The sequence below is a fragment of the Rhinoraja longicauda genome, chromosome 18 (assembly GCF_053455715.1).
Source record: "Rhinoraja longicauda isolate Sanriku21f chromosome 18, sRhiLon1.1, whole genome shotgun sequence".
NCBI classification, from domain to species: Eukaryota; Metazoa; Chordata; class Chondrichthyes; order Rajiformes; family Arhynchobatidae; genus Rhinoraja; species Rhinoraja longicauda.
In genome coordinates, this window is record NC_135970.1 from 1,187,938 (window position 1) to 1,209,564 (window position 21,627).

Genomic DNA, 21,627 nt, shown 5'->3' on the forward strand with positions numbered 1-21,627 from the left:
GTCTTCAATGTGAAGCCACACCTGCACTTGCCCCTTGTGGCTAAAGGGATCAGGGGGTATGGAGAGAAGGCAGGTACAGGTTACTGAGCTGGATGATCAGCCATGATCATATTGAATGGCGGTGCAGCCTCGAAGGGCCGAATGGCCTACTCCTGCACCTATTGTCTATGTTTCTATGAACACAACCGGTCACGGCTCCAGGTAGCCCTTTAACATGACGTCAGTGAAGGGCGGGGCCCGTGGGGGCAGTGGAGGGGAGCACGTGACGCCGGTGCAGGCGGGGCACGTGACGTCACTCACGCTGGGAGCGGGGCGGACACGAGACGTCAGTGACGAGAGCACGCCAGCCTGCTGACGTAATCGCGTGCCACCATAACTGGCGCAGGCGCGGTGAGCCCCCTCTCTCTGTCTCTCCGCCCGCCGCCGCCATGGGTCGCATGCACGCTCCCGGGTAGGGCCCGGCCCCCGGTACACCCGCACCCCGGCATCCGCACCCCTAGTACACCCGCACCGTACCCGCCGCCCCCGGTACACCCCCCCATACCCCGCCCGCCGCGGCATCGACCATCCCCGGCCCCTCCTGCGCTCCGCTGCCCTGGTCCTGCGATGCAGCCGCCATCTTGGGGCCTGGAGCCGGGGTCGCCCGCACACCCGAGCGCGGGGCTCCACCTCGGGCCCAGGCCCAGCCCTGCGCGTCGCTCCCCCTCTCTCTCTCTCTCTCTCTCTCTCCCCCCCCCCCCCCCCTCGCCGTGTCCGCACTGACCGCGTGTGTGTTTCCGCAGCAAGGGCCTGTCGCAGTCCGCTCTGCCCTACAGACGCAGCGTGCCCACGGTGAGTAAGTACCCGCCCGCCGCCTTCTACCGCCTCCCATTTACCCATCAGTTTGCACAGGTCTGGGCGCAGCAGCACCAGGGGTAGCAGCAGCGAGGCGCTCCCCTGGGACAGATCAGACCATGTGCAATAGACAGTCATCTTCCACCTCGTTACGTTCACTAACCGGAGAGAATAAATTAGAACGGGTGCAGGCGAAATAGTGCGGGATGTTGCCTGGTCGAGCACGTTGAGGTGAGTCAGATCGTGAGGAGAGTTTAGAGATACAACACGCCGACCAGCGATTCTACACATTAGGAGTGGTTTATAGAAGGCAATTCACCTACAAACCTGCGCGTCTGGGATGTGAGAGTGCAAACTCCACACTGTTCCATAACACCACAGGTGCTGTGGGCAGCTGCTCTACTGCCGTACCACTGTAATAGGCAAAGGGTTGAATGGTGGAATCTTGCTTCTAACTATATTCCCCTTTAGAGAGTCTTTTCATGTTGAAAACATGCTAGAATCCGATAGAACCACGGAATGCAGTCAAAACTCAAACTAGTCAATCAGGGAGAAATCAGTTCACATAGAAAATAGGTGCAGGAGTAGGCCATTCGGCCCTTCGAGCCTGCATCGCCATTCAATATGACCATGGCTGATCATCCAGCTCAGTAACCTGTACCTGCCTTCTCTCCATATCCCTTTAGCCACAAGGGCCACATCTAACTCCCTCTTAAATATAGCCAATGAACTGGCCTCAACTACCTTCTGTGGCAGAGAATTCCACAGACTCACCACACTCTGTGAAGAAATGTTTTTTCATCTCGGTCCTAAAAGACTTCCCCCTTATCCTTAAGCTGTGACCCCTGGTTCTGGACTCCCCCAACATCGGGAACAATCTTCCCGCATCTAGCCTCTCCAACCCCTTAAGAATTTTATATGTTTCTATAAGATCCCCCCTCAGTCTTCTAAATTCCAGCGAGTATAAGCCTAGTCTATCCAGTCTTTCTTCATATGAAAGTCCCGCCATCCCAGGGATCAATCTGGTGAACCTTCTCTGTACTCCCTCTAAGGCAAGAATGTCTTTCCTCAGATTAGGAGACCAAAACTGCACACAATACTCCAGGTGCGGTCTCACCAATGCCCTGTACAACTGCAGTAGAACCTCCCTGCTCCTAAACTCAAATCCTCTTGCTATGAATGCCAACATACCATTCGCTTTCTTCACTGCCTGCTGCACCTGTACGCTTGCTTTCAATGACTGGTGCACCATGACACCCAGGTCACGTTGCATCTCCCCTTCTCCTAATCGGTCACCATTCAGGTAATACTCTGCTTTCCTGTTCTTGCCGCCAAAGTGGATAACCTCACATTTATCCACATTATATTGCATCTGCCATGCATTTGCCCACTCGCCTAATCTATCCAAGTCACTCTGCAGCCTCCTAGCATCCTCCTAGCAGCTAACACTGCCACCCAGCTTCGTGTCATCCGCAAACTTAGAGATGTTGCATTCAATTCCCTCGTCCAAATCATTAATATACACTAAATAACTGGGGTCCCAGCACTGAGCCTTGCGGTACCCCACTAGTCACTACCTGCCATTCCGAAAAGGTCCCGTTTATTCCTACTCTTTGCTTCCTGTCCGCCAACCAATTTTCTATCCACCTCAACACTGAACCCTCAATACCGTGTGCTTTAAGTTTGTACACCAATCTCCTATGTGGGACCTTGTCGAAGGCCTTCTGAAAGTCCAGATACAACACATCGAATGGTTTTCCCTTATCCACTCTACTAGTTACATCCTCGAAAAATTCTATAAGATTCATCAGACATGATTTGCCTTTTGTAAATCCATGCTGACTTTGTCCGATGATTTCACCACTTTCCAAATGTGATGCTATCACATCTTTAATAAATGACTAGCATTTTCCCCACTACCGATGTTAGGCTAGCTGGTCTATAATTCCCCGTTTTCTCTCTCCCTCCCTTTTTAAAAAGTGGGGTTACATTAGCTACCCTCCAGTCCTCAGGAACTACTCCAGAATCTAAAGAGTTTTGAAAAATTATCACTAATGCATCCACTATTTCTGAGGCTACTTCCTTAAGCACTCTGTGATGCAGCCTATCTGGCCTTGGGGATTTATCTGCCTTTAATCCATTTAATTTACCTAACACGGTAGCGCAGCGGTAGAGTTGCTGCTTTACAGCGAATGCAGCGCCGGAGACTCAGGTTCGATCCTGACTACGGGTGCTGCACTGTAAGGAGTTTGTACGTTCTCCCCGTGACCTGCGTGGGTTTACTCCGAGATCTTCGGTTTCCTCCCACACTCCAAAGACGTACAGGTATGTAGGTTAATTGGCTGGGTAAATGTAAAAATTGTCCCTAGTAGGTGTAGGATAGTGTTAATGTGCGGGGATCACTGGGCGGCACGGACTTGGAGGGCCGAAAAGGCCTGTTTCCGGCTGTATGTATATGATATGATATATGAACACCACTTCCCGACTAACCTGGATTTCCCTCAGTTCTTCCATCTCATTAGACCCCCGGTCCCCCGCTAATTCCGGCAGACTGTTTATGTCTTCCTTAGTGAAGACAGAACCAAAGTATTTGTTCAATTGGTCTGCCATCTCCTTGTTCCCTATGATCAATTCACCTGTTTCCGACTGCAAGGGACCTACATTTGTCTTAACTGATCTTTTTCTCTTCACATATCTATAAAAGCTTTTGAAGTCGGTTTTTATGTTCCTTGCCAGTTTTCCCTCGTAATCTATTTTCCCTTTCCTAATTAAGCCCTTTGTCCTCCTCTGCTGGACTCTGAATTTCTCCCAGTCCTCTGGTATGCTACTTTTTTTTGGCTAATCTGTATGCTTCATCTTTTGTTTTAATACTATCCTTGATTTCCCTTGTTAGCCACGGATGCACTACCTTTCCTGGTTTGTTCTTTTGCCAAACTGGGATGAACACTTGCTGTAGTTCATCCATGCGACCTTTAAATGCCTTCCATTGCATGTCCACCGTCAACCCTTTCAGCATCAATTGCCAGTCTTGGACAATTCACGCCTCATACCCTCAAAGTTACCTTTCTTTAAGTTCAGAACACTTGTTTCTGTATTGACTTTGTCACTCTCCATCCTAATGAAGAACTCCACCATATTATGATCACTCTTGCCCAAGGGGCCTCGCACAACCAGACTGCTAACTAACCCTTCCTCATTACTCAATACCCAGTCTAGAATGGCCTGCTCTCTCGTTGGTTCCTCGACATGTTGGTTTAGAAAACCATCTCGCAAACATTCCAAGAAATCCTCTTCCTCAGCACCCCTGCCAGTTTGGTTCACCCAATCTATATGTAGATTGAAGTCACCCATTATAACTGCTGCACCTTTGGTGCATACATTTCTAATTTCCTGCTTGATGCCATCCCCAACCTCACTACTGCTGTTGGGTGGCCTGTACACAACTCCCACTAGCGTTTTCTGCCCCTTAGTGTTTCGCAGCTCTACCCATATCGATTCCACATCCTCCGAGCTAATGTCCTTCCTTTCCATTGCGTTAATCTCCTCTCTAACCAGCAACGCTACCCCACCTCCTTTTCCTTTCTGTCTATCCCGCCTGAATATAGAATATCCCTGGATGTTGAGCTCCCAGCCTTGGTCACCCTGGAGCCATGTCTCCATAATCCCAACGATATCATAATCATTAATAACTATATCTCCACATTTAATTCATCCACCTTATTCCGAATACTCCTTGCATTGAGACACAACGCCTTCAGGCTTGTTTTTATAACACTCTTGCCCCTTATATAATTATGTTGCAAAGTGGTCCTTTTTGATCTTTGCCCTGGATTTGTCTGCCTGCCACTTTTACTTTTCACCTTGTTACCTATTGTTTCTACCCTCACTTTATACCTCTCTGCTCTTGTTCCCATCCCCCTGCCATATTAGTTTAAATCCTCCCCGACAGCACTTGCAAACACTCCCCCAAGGACATTGGTTCCATTCCAGCCCAGGTGCAGACCGTCCTGTTTGTACTGGTCCCACCTCCCCCAGAACTGGTTCCAATGTCCTAGAAATTTGAATCCCTCCCCCTTGCACCATTTTTCAAGCCACGTATTCATCTGTAATATCCTCCTATTTCTACTCTGACCAGCACGTGGCACTGGTAGTAATCCAGAGATTCACATTGTGGATCACAACCCTTTCTCAGAAAAATGGATGTCCCCAGCTCTGTTCTGAACACTAACCCCACCGTCTGTCCCCAAGTATCTTGGTAAAGATGCTATAAATCGATATGTACCTGCAGGACATGCAAGTAATTGGTCAGGCATCTGTTATTGTCAGAGCTCTCTGTTTCAGTTATATTCTCCATATGACTAACATGAATGCCTTAACACGATGCTGGAGTAACTCCGCGGGTCAGGCAGCATCATGGAAAATATGGAACGGCAATGTTTTTGGTCTTCAGTCTAAAGAAGCATCACTGCCCATTCCAGTCCACAGATGCTGCTTGACCTGAGTTACTTCAGCAAGTTGCTTGTGTTGATATGATACCTTAAACTGGGTGCTCTGTCACGTTCCTGACTTCTTTGTGATTTTGTTCTCAGTGGCTAAAACTCACATCAGAAGATGTGAAAGAACAGATATACAAGCTGGCAAAAAAAGGATTGACCCCATCTCAGATTGGTGAGTGCCATTTTCAAAACTTGATTTACAACACAGTTTCTGATCCCCACAGCATATTGTCATTTGTTGAGATGGCAGATTTGACTTGAAAGGGCAAGCAGTTTAGGACTCTTTTTTTCAGTTTCAAAGAATGGGAGGTGTAACTTTAAGGTGAGAGGGGCAAAGTTAAATTGAGATATGAAGGGCATGTTTATTTAATGTAGAATGGTGAGTGACTGGAACATGCTGCCATGGGTGGTGGTGGAGGCAGGTATAACTGGCATTTAGAGGATTTTGGATCGGCACGTAGGAGGGATATGGATCATCTGCAGGCAGATGATTTTATCTTGGCATCTTGTGCTCCACTGTTCTATATTCTGAGCGTACAAAAGACGGAGTAAAAGTAGATCAATGTGAAGTTATGCATTTTGGTTTTAAACCTGAGAGCAGTAAACTGCTGTTTAAAGGGATTGTGAAGTGCTGATGTAGACACATCTGGCAAACATGCAGGCTGTGCTCACTGTGATGACTGTTTCCAACCATTCGCAGTTTCCCCCAGAAAGGACTAGTCCACGTGTTGGTTTGACCTTCCTTGGATGTCTGAGTGAGCCTGGAAGATGAACAGCTTGTTTTCCCTGTGAGACGATGCGGGCTCTTAAAGCAATCCCCCCCCCCCGGCGTGTTTTGTTAACTTACTAAAGGTGCACCCACCAGCTCTGTCCTAGTTCACCCACAACCACGAGCAGTAATTTAGCAGCCAATAAATCCATCGGTCACAACAACATTGAGACGTGGGAGAGGCTGCAAAGGCCCTGGAAGCTGCAGGGAAAGCATAGAAACATAGAAAATAGGTGCAGGAGTAGGCCATTCGGCCCTTTGAGCCTGCACCGCCATTCAATATGATCATGGCTGATCATCCAGCTCTGTAGCCTGTACCTGCCTTCTCTCCATACCCCCTGATCCCTTTAGCAAAAAGGGCCACATCTAACTCCCTCTTAAATATAGCCAATGAACTGGCCTCAACTACCTTCTGTGGCAGAGAATTCCACAGACTCACCACTCTCTGTGTGAAGAAATGTTTTCTCATCTCGGTCCTAAAAGATTTCCCCCTTATCCTTAAGCTGTGACCCGACCCAGGCTGCGCCAGCATTTGGGTTGTGCAGATTATTGAACCTACGATGTAGCTGTACTGCCTGCAGTTTCTCTGTGCTGCCCCTGAGGAACCCAATTACATGTCCTGTGTTTTGGCATTGACATCAGTTCGTCAGACACAGGAGCAGAATTAGGCCATTCAGCCCATTGTGTCAACATTGCCATTCAATCATGGCTCGTTTATTTTTTCCCCACTCAACCTCATTCTCTTGCCATCTCCCTGTACACTGATGCCCACAATCACCAACTTTTCCATCTCTGCTTTAAAAATACCCAATGCATTGGCCTCCACTGCCGTCTGTCCTTGATTTCCACAGAGTCAACATCCCTCTTTGTCTCCCATCTGAAGGTACGTCCTTTGATTCTGCAGCTGTTAGTGTGCGTGGCTGCGATGGGCATTGAGTTTAGGTCGGGTGAAGACGTGTGTAAAGCATTGCATTGATATTTTCCCAGGTGTCATCCTGAGGGATTCCCATGGTGTCGCCCAGGTGCGTTTTGTCACTGGGAACAAAATCCTCCGTATCCTGAAATCCAAGGGCCTGGCTCCTGACCTTCCGGAGGATTTGTACCACCTGATCAAGACCGCTGTGGCTGTCCGCAAACATCTGGAGAGGAACAGGAAGGTGATGATCTTGCACTGCTGGTCTCAGTCAGTTGTCGTTTAATGATTATTTCATGAAGTTGCTGCTTCCATGATCTGATGGCTTTATTGGACAATTATAGGGTCCCACCCTCAACCTGATACATGTGTACGTTGCCATCCCAATAGTGGTTGTGTATTAAATGAAAGTCAACCCTGTGTAAGATATAACTTTTTGGTTTTTAACATGTGTTTAAGTGCCAAAGTGCAATCAGTCATAAATTTCTCTAATTCGTAGTTCATGTTAATTAATTTCCATTTTGATAAAATTATGATTATATGTAAAACTTTAAAAACATAGCGAATATAACCTATAAAATTCAAATCTCCTGACCAAGTCAGGCCAAAAAAAAATCCAGTACTTAGTGCTCCTGAGCATCAGGTGGTTTGGGCCGATTTGAGTTTTATTGGTGTAGATGACACTTGCTTTGTTTTTGTGGATTTGAAATGGAGTTCCAGAGTTGCACAGCAGCTTTCACTTCCTGCAGCTGCAGAGGTTGGCTCACGATGATGAACGCTTTATCCACCATTCGCAGTTTCCTCCAGAAAGGAGGTCTTCTCCTTTGTGTTGGCAAATCCTTCCTTGGATGTCTGAGTGAGCTATGTGAGTGGCTACTGTGCAAGTTCTTGCTCGATACGGTAGAACTTTATTCATCCCCGTAGGCAAATTGTGTTCCCTATGGTGACTGATGAACCAATTGCTTCTGCTTAAGCATGAAGCTCAAAACAGTGCTGGAGTAACTCAGCAGGTCAGGCAGCATCTGTGGAGGACATAAGTCAGTCTGAAGATGGGTCTTGACCCGAATCATTACCTATCCATTCCCTCCGCAGATGCTGCCAGATCCGCTGAGTTTTTCCGACACTTTGTATTCTAAGCAAGATTCCATTTGCGGTTACTTGTGTCTGCGTCGCTCTGAACTATTTTTTTTGTTGCAGGATAAAGATGCCAAGTTCCGTTTGATTCTTATAGAGAGCAGAATCCACAGGCTGGCTCGTTACTACAAGTCCAAAAGGGTGCTCCCACCCAACTGGAAGTAGTGAGTATCCACCCAGAGTCTTGCTGCCTGATCTGCCAGTGCATTGAGTACAGGATGTGTAAAGGGGTGGATTAGCTCACAGTGATGACGGTTTTGTCCAACCATTCGCAGTTTCTACCAGAAAGGGTTTCCCTGCATGATGGCAACTCCTTCCTTGGATGTCTGAGTGAGCTAATCACCTTTTGTGGTGCCATTTGTCTTGCTGAAGTGGACAGGCCTGGGGTTGTGCACTTGGTTTAACTGTGATTCTGGAGGTGTGGGTGCTCCCGTTTTATCATGTCCATGGGTCGGTGTGGTTTATCAATGCAGGACTCAGTAACTTGGGACTGAGAATCTTCAGTTCAATGGCTCAGTTCCTGTGGGATTTTGGGTGAGTGAGTGGACCATCGTACAAACCTGAGACCATGGATGTTAGCCCCTTCCTTCATGAGAGCCCAGTCTTGCCTTTTTGACCTCATGCCCAACTCCTTCACCAGTTTGTATTTGTGACAGAACTTCTTGGTTTCGGTTTATTATTGTCATGTGTACTTAGATACAAAGCTTTGTTTTGCATCCAATCAACACAGACTCTAATACCTAGTGAATGGGAAGATGCAGAGTGCTCAGCATTGTAGAGTCCAAAGGTTCATTGGGTTTATTATTGTGTGCCAAGGTGTAGTAAGATTCTTTTTTTCATTGGACAAAGTCCAATGTCCGCAATGGGGTAGAGGTGAATCGGACAGTACCCTAGCTAATAGAGGGGAAGAAGCTGTTCCTGAGGGTGCTTTCATGGAAGCTGTGGTGGTTGCAAATGGTCTCCAGTTCGTGGTTACGCATTGAGTATTAGTTCCTGGGGAATTTTGGGTGAGCCGTGGCCCGTGAAGACATGCTTTGGATCAGGGATGTTAGTCTGTTCCTTCGTCAGTCCATTCTTGCTGTATTTCAATGATCTCTGCTCAAAATCCTTTACGTGCATTTGGGAGAGATCTAAATTATCCATTGCTTTTGATGCAAATAACTAATCTTTTTTCTTTCTCTCTGCAGCGAATCTTCGACCGCTTCAGCACTTGTAGCCTAAGGAGTTTCTTCATCTGATCATCGAATCTTGTAATAAAAATAAAGATTCATTCATGTTCACCCATCTGTCTTCAGTTTTGACTAAAATGAAGGTGCTTTGGGATTACAACAAAATAATGGGAATATAATCATGGGGTTTGTTACAAGTTCATAAATCATAGAAGCAGAATTAACCATTCAGCCGGTCGAGTTACCTTGCCATTCAGTCACGGCTGATCTATCTTTCTCTCTCAACCCCATACTCCTGCCTTCTCCCCATGACTTCTGACACCCTTACCAATCAAGCATCTGCCAATCCGATTCCCCAATTATTCTGCCTCCACAGATTCGCCACCCTCTGACTTACGAAATTCCTCATCTTTCTAAACGTTTGTATTGTGAGGCTGTGCCCTGTGGTCCTAGACTCTCCCACTCATGGAAACATCCTCTATCGAGGCCTTTTCACTATTCGGTATGTTTTAATTTAGGTTCCCTCTCCTAAATTACAGCAAAGAACAGGCGCAGAGCCGTCAAATGTTCATCATATATGTTAATCCAATCATTCCTGGGATTGTTCTTGCAGACTTCCTATGGACCCTTTTCAACACCAGCACATTCTGAGATATGGGGTCCAAAGTCCTCGCAATACTCCAAATGCGGTCTGACCAGTGCCTTGTAGAGCCTCAGCATAACATCCCTGTTTTCATACTCCCCATTTAGAAAATAGTCTACGCAGGAAAATATTTTCTTACTAACAAAATGCATGCCTCCACACTTTGCTATGCTGTATTCCATATGCCACTTCTTAACACACCCCCAACCTGTCCCAGTCCTGCAGAGACCCTGCTTTCTCTGCACTACCTGCCCCTCCCTACAATTCCCTCATCCAAATCATTGATATACATTGAAGATTATATGGGGAGAAGGCAGGAACGGGGTACTGATTGAGAATGATCAGCCATGATCACATTGAATGGTGGTGCTGGCTCAAATGGCCTCCTGCACCTATTGTCTATTAGCCCCAGCACCGACTCCTGCGGAACTCTGCTAGTCAATGGCAGCTGGAAAAAAAATGCCCCCTTTATTGCTGCTCTTTGCCTTCTGCTATTCAGCCAACCTGTTATCCATGCTGGTATCTTCCCTTTAATACCATGGGTGCTCATCTTTAGCAGATTGACATGTGGCACCTTATTAAAGGCCTGAAAATACAGATAACATCCACTGACTCCTTTGTCTATCCTGGTATTTACTTCCTCAAAGAATTAGAGTCATTGAGTGATACAGTGTGGAAACAGGTCCTTCGACCCAACTTGCCCACACCAGCCAACAATATGTCAGCGACACCAGTCTCACCTGCCTGCACTTGGTCCATATCCCACACAAACCTGTTCCAACAGATTCGGCAGGCAAAACCACTGTCATGTGTTTCTAAGTACTTAAAAACCTCATCCTTATAAATGGACTAAAATCTTACCAGCTTGGCTGAGTTTGCCTTTGGACTGGGTAAAACTTGGAAGTGCCAAATGGACATGGACTGCAGATACTTGTTTTAAAAAAACAGTACAGTGCAGCACTGGAATGGGCCCTTTGGCCCACAATGTGTGTGCTGAACATGCTACACATCCCACAATTCCTTGCATTCCCACGTGTCCATGTCAAAGCCTCTGCCACTGATGAGACATCACTGCCACTACCATGTTTGCCTCCAGTGCTGGCAGTGTGTTCCAGGTCCACACTACTGTTGTTAAAAAACAAACTTGCCCCACACATCTCCATTAAACTTTATCCGTCTCACTTTATAGCTATGTCATCTTGATGATGGACAAGGTTTTCTGCCTGTCCCTTTGTCTCAATTCTCAAGTCTACTGAGATTACTCCAGCACTTTATATTTTTTTGTAAACCTGCAAGCAGCTCCTTGTATCCAGTATTTCTGGAGGACATTAGGTGAGCTTTTGGGTCAGGACCCTTCTTCACTGCAATACTTGACAGCCTTGCAGGTAGTTGCACAGGACAGTTGGCTGAAGATGGGTGTTGAAGAACTTGGGTTCAGGTGGCATCTGTGGAGGAATGGACAGACAATGTTTCGGGTCAGGTCCCTTCAGACTAATCTATTTTGCTCAAGATTCTGGCTTCTGCGGTTCCCTGTGTTTCCAAATTGACATACCATATGTAGTGGAAATACAAAACAAATGTACATCTGATTACCACTGATGTATAGAAAAATGATTGCAGATGCTGGTACAAATCAAAGGTATCACAAAATGCTGGAGTAACTCAGCAGGTCAGGCAGTATCTCTGGAGAGAAGGAATGTGTGACGTTTTGAGTCGAGACCCTTCTTCAGACTGATACGGGGGGGACGGACAAAGACAAGATATAGGTGGAGACAGGAAGACAGTGGGAGAACTACGAAGGGGGAAGGGAGGGAAAGAGGAACTATCTAAAGTTAGAGAAGTCAATGTTCATACCGCTGGGCTGTAAGCGGCCAAAGCGAAATATGAGGTGCTGTTCCTCCAATTTCCGGTGGGCCTCACTCTGGCACTGGAGGAGGCCCATGACAGAAAGGTCAGAGTGGGAGGGGGAGTTGAAGTGCTCAGCCACCAGGAGATCAGGTTGGTTAAGGCAGACTGAACGAAACGATCGCCGAGCCTGCGTTTGGTTTCGCCGATGTAAAGAAGTTGACATCTAGAGCAGCGGATACAATAGATGAGGTTGGAGGAAGTGCAGGTGAACCTCTGCCTCACCTGGAAGGACTGTTTGAGTCCTTGGATGGAGTTGAGGGGGGAGGTAAAGGGACAGGTGTTGCATCTCCTGCGGTTGCTGGGGAAAGTGCCCGGGGATGGGGTGGTTTGGGTAGGAAGGCACGAGTGGACCAAAGAGTTTCGGAGGGAACAGTCTCTGCGGAACGCAGAAAGGGGAGGGGATGGGAAGATGTGGCCAGTAGTGGGGTTCCGTTGGAGGTGACGGAAATGTTGGAGGATGATTTGTTGGATACGCTGGCTGATGGGGTGGAAGATGAGGACAAGGGGGACTCTGTCCTTGTTACGAATGGGGAGAGGGGAGGGGGCAAGAGTGGAGCTGCGGGATAGAGGAGGCCCTAGTGAGAGCCTCATCTATAATGGAAGAGGGGAAGCCCTGTTTCCTAACGAATGAGGACATCTCTGATGCCCTAGTATGAAACACCTCATCCCGGGCGCAGATGCGGCGTAGACGGAGGAATTGGGAGTAGGGGACAGGGTGGGAAGAAGTGTAGTCCAGATAGCTGTGCGAGTCAGTGGGTTGGTAGTACAATCTGATGTATCCTGATTGAAGTAATTCAGATAATAGTATAATAACACCTATACGGTAATGCTGTTGTGAGGAAGAACACAACAGTGTCCTGATGTAGAGTTTCAACCCAAAACGTCACTTGCCCATTCCTTCTGCAGGTGCTGCCTGACCTGTTGAGTTCCTCCAGCACTTTGTGTTTTGACGATGGCTTTCTTTGTCTGCAGTTATTAGTTAAGGCACAGGGTGGTGCTATGCATCAACAGGTCAGATTTTTACTCTTAATCTTATTAGAGTTACAGCGTGGAAACAGGCTCTTCACTCCCCGAGTCCACACCCACCATCGATACCCGTTCACACTAGTTCTATGTTATCCCACTTTCTCGTCCACTCCCTGCACACTAGGGGCAATTTACAGAGGGCCAATTAACCCACAAACCTGCACATCTTTGGGATGTGGGAGGCACCCAGAGGAAACCCACGCGGTCACAGGGAGAACGTGCAAACTCCACACAGACAGCACCCGAAGTCAGGATAGGAACAGTCAGTGGGTCTCTGGTGCTGTGGGGCAGCAGCACTACCTGCTACAACGCTGTGAATTTCTTCCATTCCGTATTCATTACAACCTAACTCTCACGGACACTCCATCTCTCTCTCATGGACACTCCATCTCTCTCACGGACCATCTCTCTCACAGACACCATCACTCTCTCTCTCAGCCTCTAATTCCCCATTTACTGGTGCCCTCCCCTAATTCCCCATTTACTGGTGCCCTCCCCTAATTCCCCATTTACTGGTGCCCTCCCCTAATTCCCCATTTACTGGTGCCCTCCCCTAATTCCCCATTTACTGGTGCCCTCCTGTATTGTTTTACTTTCAATTTTCTGTAAAATTACCCTTCCCATTCCCAGTTTTAAAGCAGGGCTGGGATATTAAAATTCACACACAGACTGGGAATTTTGGAACGGCACTGTGGCACAATAGTAGAGTTGCTGCCTAACAGCGCCAGAGATTAGTGCGGGTGTCAGGGGTTACGGGGAGAAGGCAGGAGAACGGGGTTAGAAGGGAGAGATAGATCAGCCATGATTCAATGGCGGAGTAGACTTGATGGGCCAAATAGCCTCATTCTATTCCTATCAAAGAGAGTTAGATGTAGCTCTTAGGGCTAACGGAATCAAGGGATATGGGGAGAAAGCAGGAACGGGGTAATGATTGTGGATGATCAGCCATGATCATATTGAATGGCGGTGCTGGCTCGAAGGGCCGAATGGCCTCCTCCCGCACCTGTTGTCTATGTTTCTACATTCACTCAGCAGATGGAGGTGCCACTGCAACTCCTGCATTCATTGTCAGTGTCAATCAGCTTTGAATTACTGCAATCGTTATGAAGAAAGTCCTGCTGGATCACCCAGTTGTTAACCACATTACAGCTCGTTCCACGTCGACCTTTCTGGCCTGGGCCTCCTCCATTGCCAGATTGAGGACACACGCAAACTGATGGAACAGCACCTCATGTATTATGCTTGAGTAGCTCACAACCCAAAGGAATGAACATTGCAGAGTAACTCAATGGGTCAGGCAGCATCTGTTGAGGGAATGGATAATGGGGCCATTTTGGGTCGGGATCCTTCTTCAGGCTGTAAACTCGTGCTGGTTTAAGAATAGGAAGGAAAGTTGTAATCAATCTGGTTCGGGTACCACATAGCATACCTGAATCACATGAATATGTTTTTGCAGTAGACTACTTTAACAACAATATTGAACAAAACACAAAGGGCTGGAGGAACTAAACGGGGCAGGTAGCAGCTCTGGAGAACACAGATAGACACTAACTGATGACGATGTTTCTGTGGTCTGAAACCTACATGTTGTGGGATAGAAAGGATGGGCAGAACAGTGACAGGGAGTAGTCGTGGTGCATGCAGGAGGGTAGAAGAGAGACACACATTATTAGTTAACTCCACATGATGATACGAAAGTGGGTGGTTTTGCAGATAGTGAAGATGGTTATGAAAAATTGCAGCAGGATCTGGATCGATTGGCTGGATCGATGAGTAATGGGTGATGGAATTTAATACACGGAAGTGTGAGGTGTTGCATTTTGGGAAGTCTAACATGGGCAGGACCAACATAGTGAATGGTAGGCCTGTGGGTAGTGTTGTAGAGCAGAGGGATCTAGGAGTGCAGGCACATAGTTCCTTGAAGGTGGAGCACAGGTAGATAAGGTGGACAAAAAGGCTTTTGGCACATTGGCCGTCATTAGTCAGAGTATTGAGTATAGACTTTGGGAGGTCATTTTGCAGTTGTATAAGACGTTGGTGAGGCTGCATTTAGAGTATTGTGTTCAGTTCTGGGCACCACGTTATAGGAAAGATGGTGTCAAGCTGGAAAGGGTACAGAGAAGATTTACAAGGATTAGAGGGTGTGAGCTATAGGGAGAGGTTGAGTAGGCTGGGACTCTATTCCTTGGAGCGCAGGAGGATGAGGGGTGATCTTATTGAGGTATACAAAATCATGAGAGGAATAGATCGGGTACATGCACAGAGTCTCTTGCCCAGAATAGGTGAATCAAGGACCAGAGGACATAGGTTTAAGGTGAAGGGGAAAAGATTTAATAGGAATCTGAGGGGTAACTTTTTTACACTAAGGGTGGTGGGTATATGGAACAAGTTGCCAGAGGAGGTAGTTGACATTTAAGAAACAGTTAGACAGGTACATGGATAGGACAGGTTTGGAGGAAGATGGACCAAATGCAGGCAAGTGGAACTAGTGTAGCTGGGACATGTTGGCCGGTGTGGGCAAGTTGGGCTGAAGGGCCTGTTTCCACACCGTATCACTCTATGACTTTATGACAGTTTTTTGAGAACTGAAACAACTATGAATAAAATGAATGGGTTTCATTAATTGTGGCACTAAAGTCTGAAGATGTGGAAGGAGATTGATTAAAATAGCAATAACTGGAGGATGTAATTAAGTATTAGTTTATGAGAATTGCATGGACATGCATGACATTTAATATGTCATATTGTGGTTGGCTGGTGCTTAACAGAAATGCTTGCAGCAAGATTATATCTCTGCAAATTGAATGCCTGAATATTTCCCAGTCTAGCGGTCTCGGCAAATAAAGAATTTTAGCAGGACGCCTTTGTTAGATTACATATATCTTACCAAGCACAGTGGCACAGCTGGGAGAGCTGCTGCCACACAGTGCCGGAGACCTGGGTTCCATCCTGACCTCGGGTGCTGTCTGTGTGGAGTTTGCATGTTTTCCCTGTGACCACGTGGGTTTCTTCTGGGTACTGACCTCCCCACCACACACTGCCCTCCCCACCACACACTGCCCTCCCCACCACACACTGCCCGCTCCATCACAGGGACTGACCTCCCCACCATTGAAGGGATCTACAAGAGTCGCTGCCTCGAATAGGGGTGGTGCAGCGGTAGAGTTGCAGCCTTCCAGCACCAGAGACCCGGGTTCGATCCTGACTATGGATGCTGTCTGTATGGAGTTTGCACGTTCTCCCTGTGACCACGTGGTTTCCTCTGGGTGCTCCGGTTCCTCCCACACTCCAAAGACGTACGGGTTTCTAGGTTAATTGGCCGGTAAAATTTGGAAATTGCCCTACTGTGTAGGATAGTGCTAGTGTATGGGATGATTGCTGGTCGGTGTGGACAAGGTGGACCAAACGGCCTGTATCTGTGCTGTATCTAAAGTTTAAAAGGACAACCAGCATCATCAGGGACCCACACCACACTGCTCACATTGTCATCTCATTCCTACCATCAGGAAGAAGGTACAGGAATCTGAAAACTGTGACCTCCAGGTTCAAGAACAGCTTCTGCCCGACAACCATCAGGCTATTGAACAGATCAGGTAGATGAACAGAGTCTCTTGCGCAGAGTAGGGGAATCGAGGACCAGAGGACATCGGTTCAGGGTGAAGGGGAAAAGATTTCATAGGAATCCGAGAGGTAACTTTTTCACACAGAGGGTGGTGGGTGTATGGAACAAGCTGTCCAATAGTTGAGACTGGGACTATCCCATCGTTTAAGAAACAGTTGAACAGGTACATGGAAAGGACAGGTTTGGAGGGTTATGGACCAAGCGCAGGCAAGTGGGACTAGTGTAGCTGGGACATTGTTGGCCGGTGTGGGCGAGTTGGGCCGAAGGGCCTGTTTCCACACTGTATCACTATATGACTATGACCAGCAACTGAACGAAATTTTGAACTACAAACTGACTTGTTGCACGAGGGACCAGGCTTTTGTTTTGTTTTGCACTAATATTGTGGGAGGAGGGTGCTTCATTATTCATTGAACTATTTTTTGTTTGCTTTTATTCTATTATCTCTGATTTATGTGTTTCCAGGTCTGTTAAGCTGCTGTTCGAATTTAATTATAAGAAAATAACTGCAGATGCTGGTACAAATCGATTTATTCACAAAATGCTGGAGTAACTCAGCAGGTCAGGCAGCATCTCGGGAGAGAAGGAATGGGTGACGTTTCGGGTCGAGACCCTTCTTCAGATTCTTCGAATTTAATTTTCATGTTTGCTGGGACCTATGACATTTGTTCTTACTCCAATGCTAATCATTAAAAATCAAACTACTCAGATACTTTTCCACGTGTTATTTTCCTTCAGGTGTGTAGTATCACTTTCCCAGCAGTATCGGGGCAAGACGGGAGGATGACGATATTTGGGTTTCAGGGAAGGCATGTTTAGTTTCAGGTTTATTAATGTCATGTGTCCCGGCATACAAAGGAGAGCTTTGTTTTGCATGCTCTCCCAGCAGATCAGACAGACCATACAGGAAGCCAAACTCAAGTAAAGCAAAGGGAAACTGAAGAAGGGTCTCGACCCGAAACATCACCCATTCCTTCTCTCCAGAGATGCTGCCTGCACTGCTGAGTTACTCCAGGTTTTTGTGTCTATCTTCGGTTTAAACCAGCACCTGCAGTTCTTTCCTACACACCGCAAAGGGGAAGATACAGAGTGCAGAATATAGTCCTCAGCATTGTAGCGCATCAGTTCCAGAGACAAAGTCCAATGTCCGCAATGAATTCCACATTAACACCACCGTCTGGCTGAAGAAATTCCTCCTCATCGCCTTTCCAGAGGTACGTCCAGTTTATCCTGAGGCTGTGTCCTCTAATCCTAGACTTATAACTGAAACACGGAAGGTAAACAGTGGACAGACACAAAAAGTTGGAATAACTGGTGTGTCTTTGGAGAGAAGGAATGGGGTCGAGACCCTTCTTCAGATCCATTCCTTCTCTCCACAGATGCTGTCTGTCCCGCTGAGTTCCTCCAGCTTTCAGGTTAAACCAGTATCTGCAGTTACTTCCTGCACACTGTAAACAGTGGAATCTGATGCAAGCTGATGGTTGCACTCGATACGTTATATATCCAGTAACAATCGGTGGGTGGAGAGAGAGAAGGGTTGTGATCAGGTCGCCCCTCTCTACTGGAGGCAGCTTGTCCTCCATCTCCTGCTTAAAGGGGACGCGGTCTTGTTCAATTGTTATTTTCTGCCGGCGGAAAAGCAACCTGCAGTGTTCCTTTAACCTTGGTAATCCAGGGGAGGGAGGGAGCTGCTTGTAATGGTTGGATCATGGCGGCTTCCTTGAGGCGGGATCTGTTACCTGGGCTCTGGTCTTATGGAGTTTGCGAGGACGGCCGCATCTTTTTCATTGAGTAGGTGCTGCCCGGCCTCCCCCCCCCCCTCTCTCTCTCTCTCTCTCTCTCTCTCCTCTCCCCCCCCTCTCTCTCTCCTCTCCTCTCCCCACTCCCCCTCTCTCCCCCCCCTCCCCTCCCCGACTCCCCCTCTCTCCCCCCCCCTCCCCTCCCCGACTCCCACAGTAAAACACTCCTTTTGTTCAGTGTCTGCTCTGTCCTTTTGTGTTTCTCGCAGCGACCAAACGCGGAGCACGACTTGGCTACATCCCAGAAGCGCCCTCCCTGTCAACACGGGCCACATGACCCTCTCAGGTGAGTGACCATCCACCAACTTTGCCCCAAAGTTTCCACTCCACTTGTTCAACACCCCCCCTCTCTCTCTCCTCAAGCCTCTGCCTTTTGTTACAAACTTGCTCCGACTAACCTCCCTCTCTCTCTCTCTCTCTCTCTCTCACTCTCACGCTTTCCAGATTTACCCCCGGGCTGGGAGGAAGGCTTCACTGAAGAAGGGGCCAGCTACTTCATAAAGTGAGTGCTTTGTTGAACTTTGAGTTGGTGTTTGTTTCTGGTGACAATTCCCCGCTCTGATCCACACGGGCCCTGGGAGACTGCAGTTCACAGTTTGCCTTTTTTTGTTTTTATTAACTTCGAGGCACAAAGGTTAATCTCACAGGTGGCATTCACAGCCGGTTGCGTGTGGTATTGGCGTACAAATATTTATTGAATGGCGAGGCGGTGATATCTTTGTGGGTTTCAAGCAACAAGTGCAATGGGCTTGTAGTGCAGCAACTTCAGTCTTCTCCAAATAGCAGTGTATTTATTTGAGGAATCTTCCAGTGTCATTTAGCAGTTTTAAAATAAAGGCAGTAGTCTCGGAGAGAAGGGAGAGAGTTGGTAAACCCCCCACTCTTGTCTGTTCTAATGCAAATGCCATTGCATCGTGTTGCATGTGTAGAGATTCAGTGTGGTCGGTGGAAGAGTACGGTGGGTATGGCGGGCAAGTGGACCGACCTCACGATGTACAGGCTGCCCCGATCTCGCTACAACTATTAAATCTTCGATTTGTCGCTTCACAAACAACAAAAAAGGCAAAATATTTTCCACCCTGTAATGTGTTCGGTTGCTATGGTGATCACTAGCCCCTCGTAGTGACCTGTTCAGTGTCGAATTTGTGAAGTACTTTCTTCCCACAACCATGCAAAAGTGCTGACCTTTAAATTGCTTCAGCCAATCTATGCCTCCATGTACTGCCTCTGCAACCTTGTGGGGTTGCATTGAAATTGTTTCACAGATTGGAGTCTCATTTGTATAATCCGTCAAAACACTTACAGCAAGCACTGAGACACATTTTGTGTTGTCTGTCGTTTTTTTAGCTGGCTGTGCTAAAAAGAATCGAGTTACTCAAGACTGTAATGTCATGTTGCTAAAAGTTTAAATTCAGTCATTTATAGTGGCTGCTGTTTTGCTTTGCTTAGTAAACAGGTTATTTGTGGTGTCAGTTAATCCCTGTTTGTCTGTTAGTTGGAATGTGTGAGGTTATTTTGTGTTAAGGAGTTGGTGCAGACCCACACTAGTACATTGTTGTGTGGAGGCAGACAGGGTTTGTTAGTGGATGGGTGCGTACAGTTAATACCCATGCGGTAGAATCAGACCACACACAAGCAATCGTGTCTACTTTGCATACTCACTTGCCTCAAGTGTGGGAGGATAAACATGTATATAGGTAAAGATATGCATGCTATTATTTCTGATAAATACTGACTTCAGAAATACCAGGTTTGACTACATCTTAATTTCAGAGATAGATGATAGACTGTCCGTAAACTCTTTGGATCAAGTTAGTCATTCCAAACGTTGTTGAGAGGCGCTAACTGATAATGGGCGGCCGGCACAGTGGTGCAGCGGGTAGAGCTGCTGCCCCACACCACCAGAGATCTGGTTCGATCCTGATCTCGGATGTTGTGTCTGGGTGGAGTTTGCACGTTGTCTTTGTAACCTCGTGGGTTTCCTCCGTGCGGGTTTGTAGGTTAATTGGCCCTGTTGTGAGTGGATGAGAAACTGGCGAATGTACAAACTCCACACACACAGACAGCATCCGAGGTCGGGATCGAACCCGGGTCTCTAGTGCTGTGAGGCAGCAGCTCTACCCGCTGCACCACTGTGTTATCATGGTGGCATGCTGTGTGAAATTATTTCGAATTTAAAGCCTGTGCTGCAATTGATTTATATATTCAGAAATATATTTCCGAATATATTTTTTTATGGAGCAGTTGGAGTCTTTTGAGTAAATCATTGCCTGACTTGTAAATTCATGAAACCTCTGGGAATAGGTTACTGTGGCCTGTATTAATCCACGAGATATTGAGTGGGGGAAATGAGAGTGGCACTGTTGTACATGACTGGTATCTACAATCCCTCCAGTGGGAATCTGTGCCTGAACCTGCCTTCTATAATTGGGATATTTGCAGCTTTCTCTTTGGAAGTTTTGTGTAATGTAATGAATTGCAAAGAGGAATGGATCTCGAGCTTAAAAGTTATAAAATGGAACTTCCCTGTCAACAAGGATTCTTTTGAATAATGCAAACCGTGGCTTGAGTTAACGGCTGCATATTGGAGATGGACCCAAGATGCTGGAGTAACTCAGCGGGTCAGGCAGCATCTCTGCAGAGAAGGAATGGGTGACGTTGTCCTTCTCTCCAGAGATGCTGCCTGACCCGCTGAGTTACTCCAGCATCTTGTGTCTACCTTCAATTTAAACCAGCATCTGCAGTTTTCTTTCCTACACATCTGGCTGCATATTGAAGCTCATCTTTAAATCCAACTGCTATAATAACATATTGAAAAGGCACAAATTGCTGAGTGTAGATTGATAACAAAGTGGTGCTTAGTTCCGGAGTTGACAAGTGTTTACTTTTAGTTTAAAGATACAGCGTGGAAACAGGGTCTGCACATTCTCCCTGAAGGTTTCCTTCAGGTGCTCCGGTTTCCTCCCACATTCCAAAGACGTGCAGGTTTGTCGGTGACCGCTTCTGTAAATTGTCCTTAATGTGAAGGATAGACCTAGTGTACGTGGTGATCACTGGTCAGCATGGACTCAGTGGGCCGAAGGGCCTGCTTCCACGCTGTATCTCTAAAGTCTAAAGATTAGCTCCAAACACAAAGTGCTGAAGGAACTCAGTGTGTCAGGCAGCCTCTGTGGAGGAGGGTATGTTTCACAGAGTGCTGGAGTAACTCAGCAGGCCAGGCAGCATCTCTGGAGAACATGGATAGGTGATGTTTCAGATCGAGGCTCTTCTTCACACTGGGAAACTCCAATTCACTGCTCCCCTGGCAAGTGATA

General features: G+C 47.1%; 2 protein-coding genes and 3 non-coding genes across 7 annotated transcripts in view; all 5 read left to right on the top strand.

Annotated features, from left to right (window-relative positions):
- The first annotated feature begins 377 nt into the window (after positions 1-377).
- Positions 378-9,428, top strand: rps13 (ribosomal protein S13). Its single transcript, XM_078414704.1, has 6 exons — positions 378-451; positions 783-831; positions 5,424-5,502; positions 7,087-7,256; positions 8,210-8,310; positions 9,334-9,428. Exons 1-6 carry the CDS (start codon positions 429-431, stop codon positions 9,365-9,367), a joined length of 456 nt encoding a protein of 151 aa, XP_078270830.1. The 5' UTR covers positions 378-428; the 3' UTR covers positions 9,368-9,428.
- LOC144602469 (small nucleolar RNA SNORD14) lies at positions 5,999-6,089 on the top strand. Its single transcript, XR_013548448.1, has one exon. It is a non-coding gene; the product is annotated as a small nucleolar RNA SNORD14 (small nucleolar RNA).
- LOC144602480 (small nucleolar RNA SNORD14) lies at positions 7,776-7,872 on the top strand. Its single transcript, XR_013548458.1, has one exon. It is a non-coding gene; the product is annotated as a small nucleolar RNA SNORD14 (small nucleolar RNA).
- LOC144602481 (small nucleolar RNA SNORD14) lies at positions 8,387-8,480 on the top strand. Its single transcript, XR_013548459.1, has one exon. It is a non-coding gene; the product is annotated as a small nucleolar RNA SNORD14 (small nucleolar RNA).
- An 8,757-nt stretch (positions 9,429-18,185) lies between the features above and the next one.
- plekha7b (pleckstrin homology domain containing, family A member 7b) overlaps positions 18,186-21,627 on the top strand; it is a 293,659-nt gene continuing 290,217 nt past the window's right edge. For 2 of the 3 annotated variants that reach the window (XM_078414957.1, XM_078414959.1), the window contains exons 1-3: positions 18,187-18,305; positions 18,523-18,599; positions 18,758-18,815. In XM_078414957.1, the coding sequence (XP_078271083.1) occupies positions 18,223-18,305; positions 18,523-18,599; positions 18,758-18,815 (218 nt within the window). In that variant the 5' untranslated portion in view covers positions 18,187-18,222. Of the gene's footprint in view, positions 18,306-18,522; positions 18,600-18,757; positions 18,816-21,627 lie in introns of all 3 variants that reach the window. The other variant, XM_078414956.1, reaches the window with a different exon arrangement.

Excerpts from the sequence above, each read along its gene's own strand:
- rps13 (XM_078414704.1), top strand. The coding sequence starts at position 429 with ATGGGTCGCATGCACGCTCCCGG. Across the intron at positions 7,257-8,209 it reads ATCTGGAGAGGAACAGGAAG|GATAAAGATGCCAAGTTCCG; the intron begins GTGATGATCTTG and ends TTTTTGTTGCAG. Across the intron at positions 8,311-9,333 it reads CTCCCACCCAACTGGAAGTA|CGAATCTTCGACCGCTTCAG; the intron begins GTGAGTATCCAC and ends TTCTCTCTGCAG.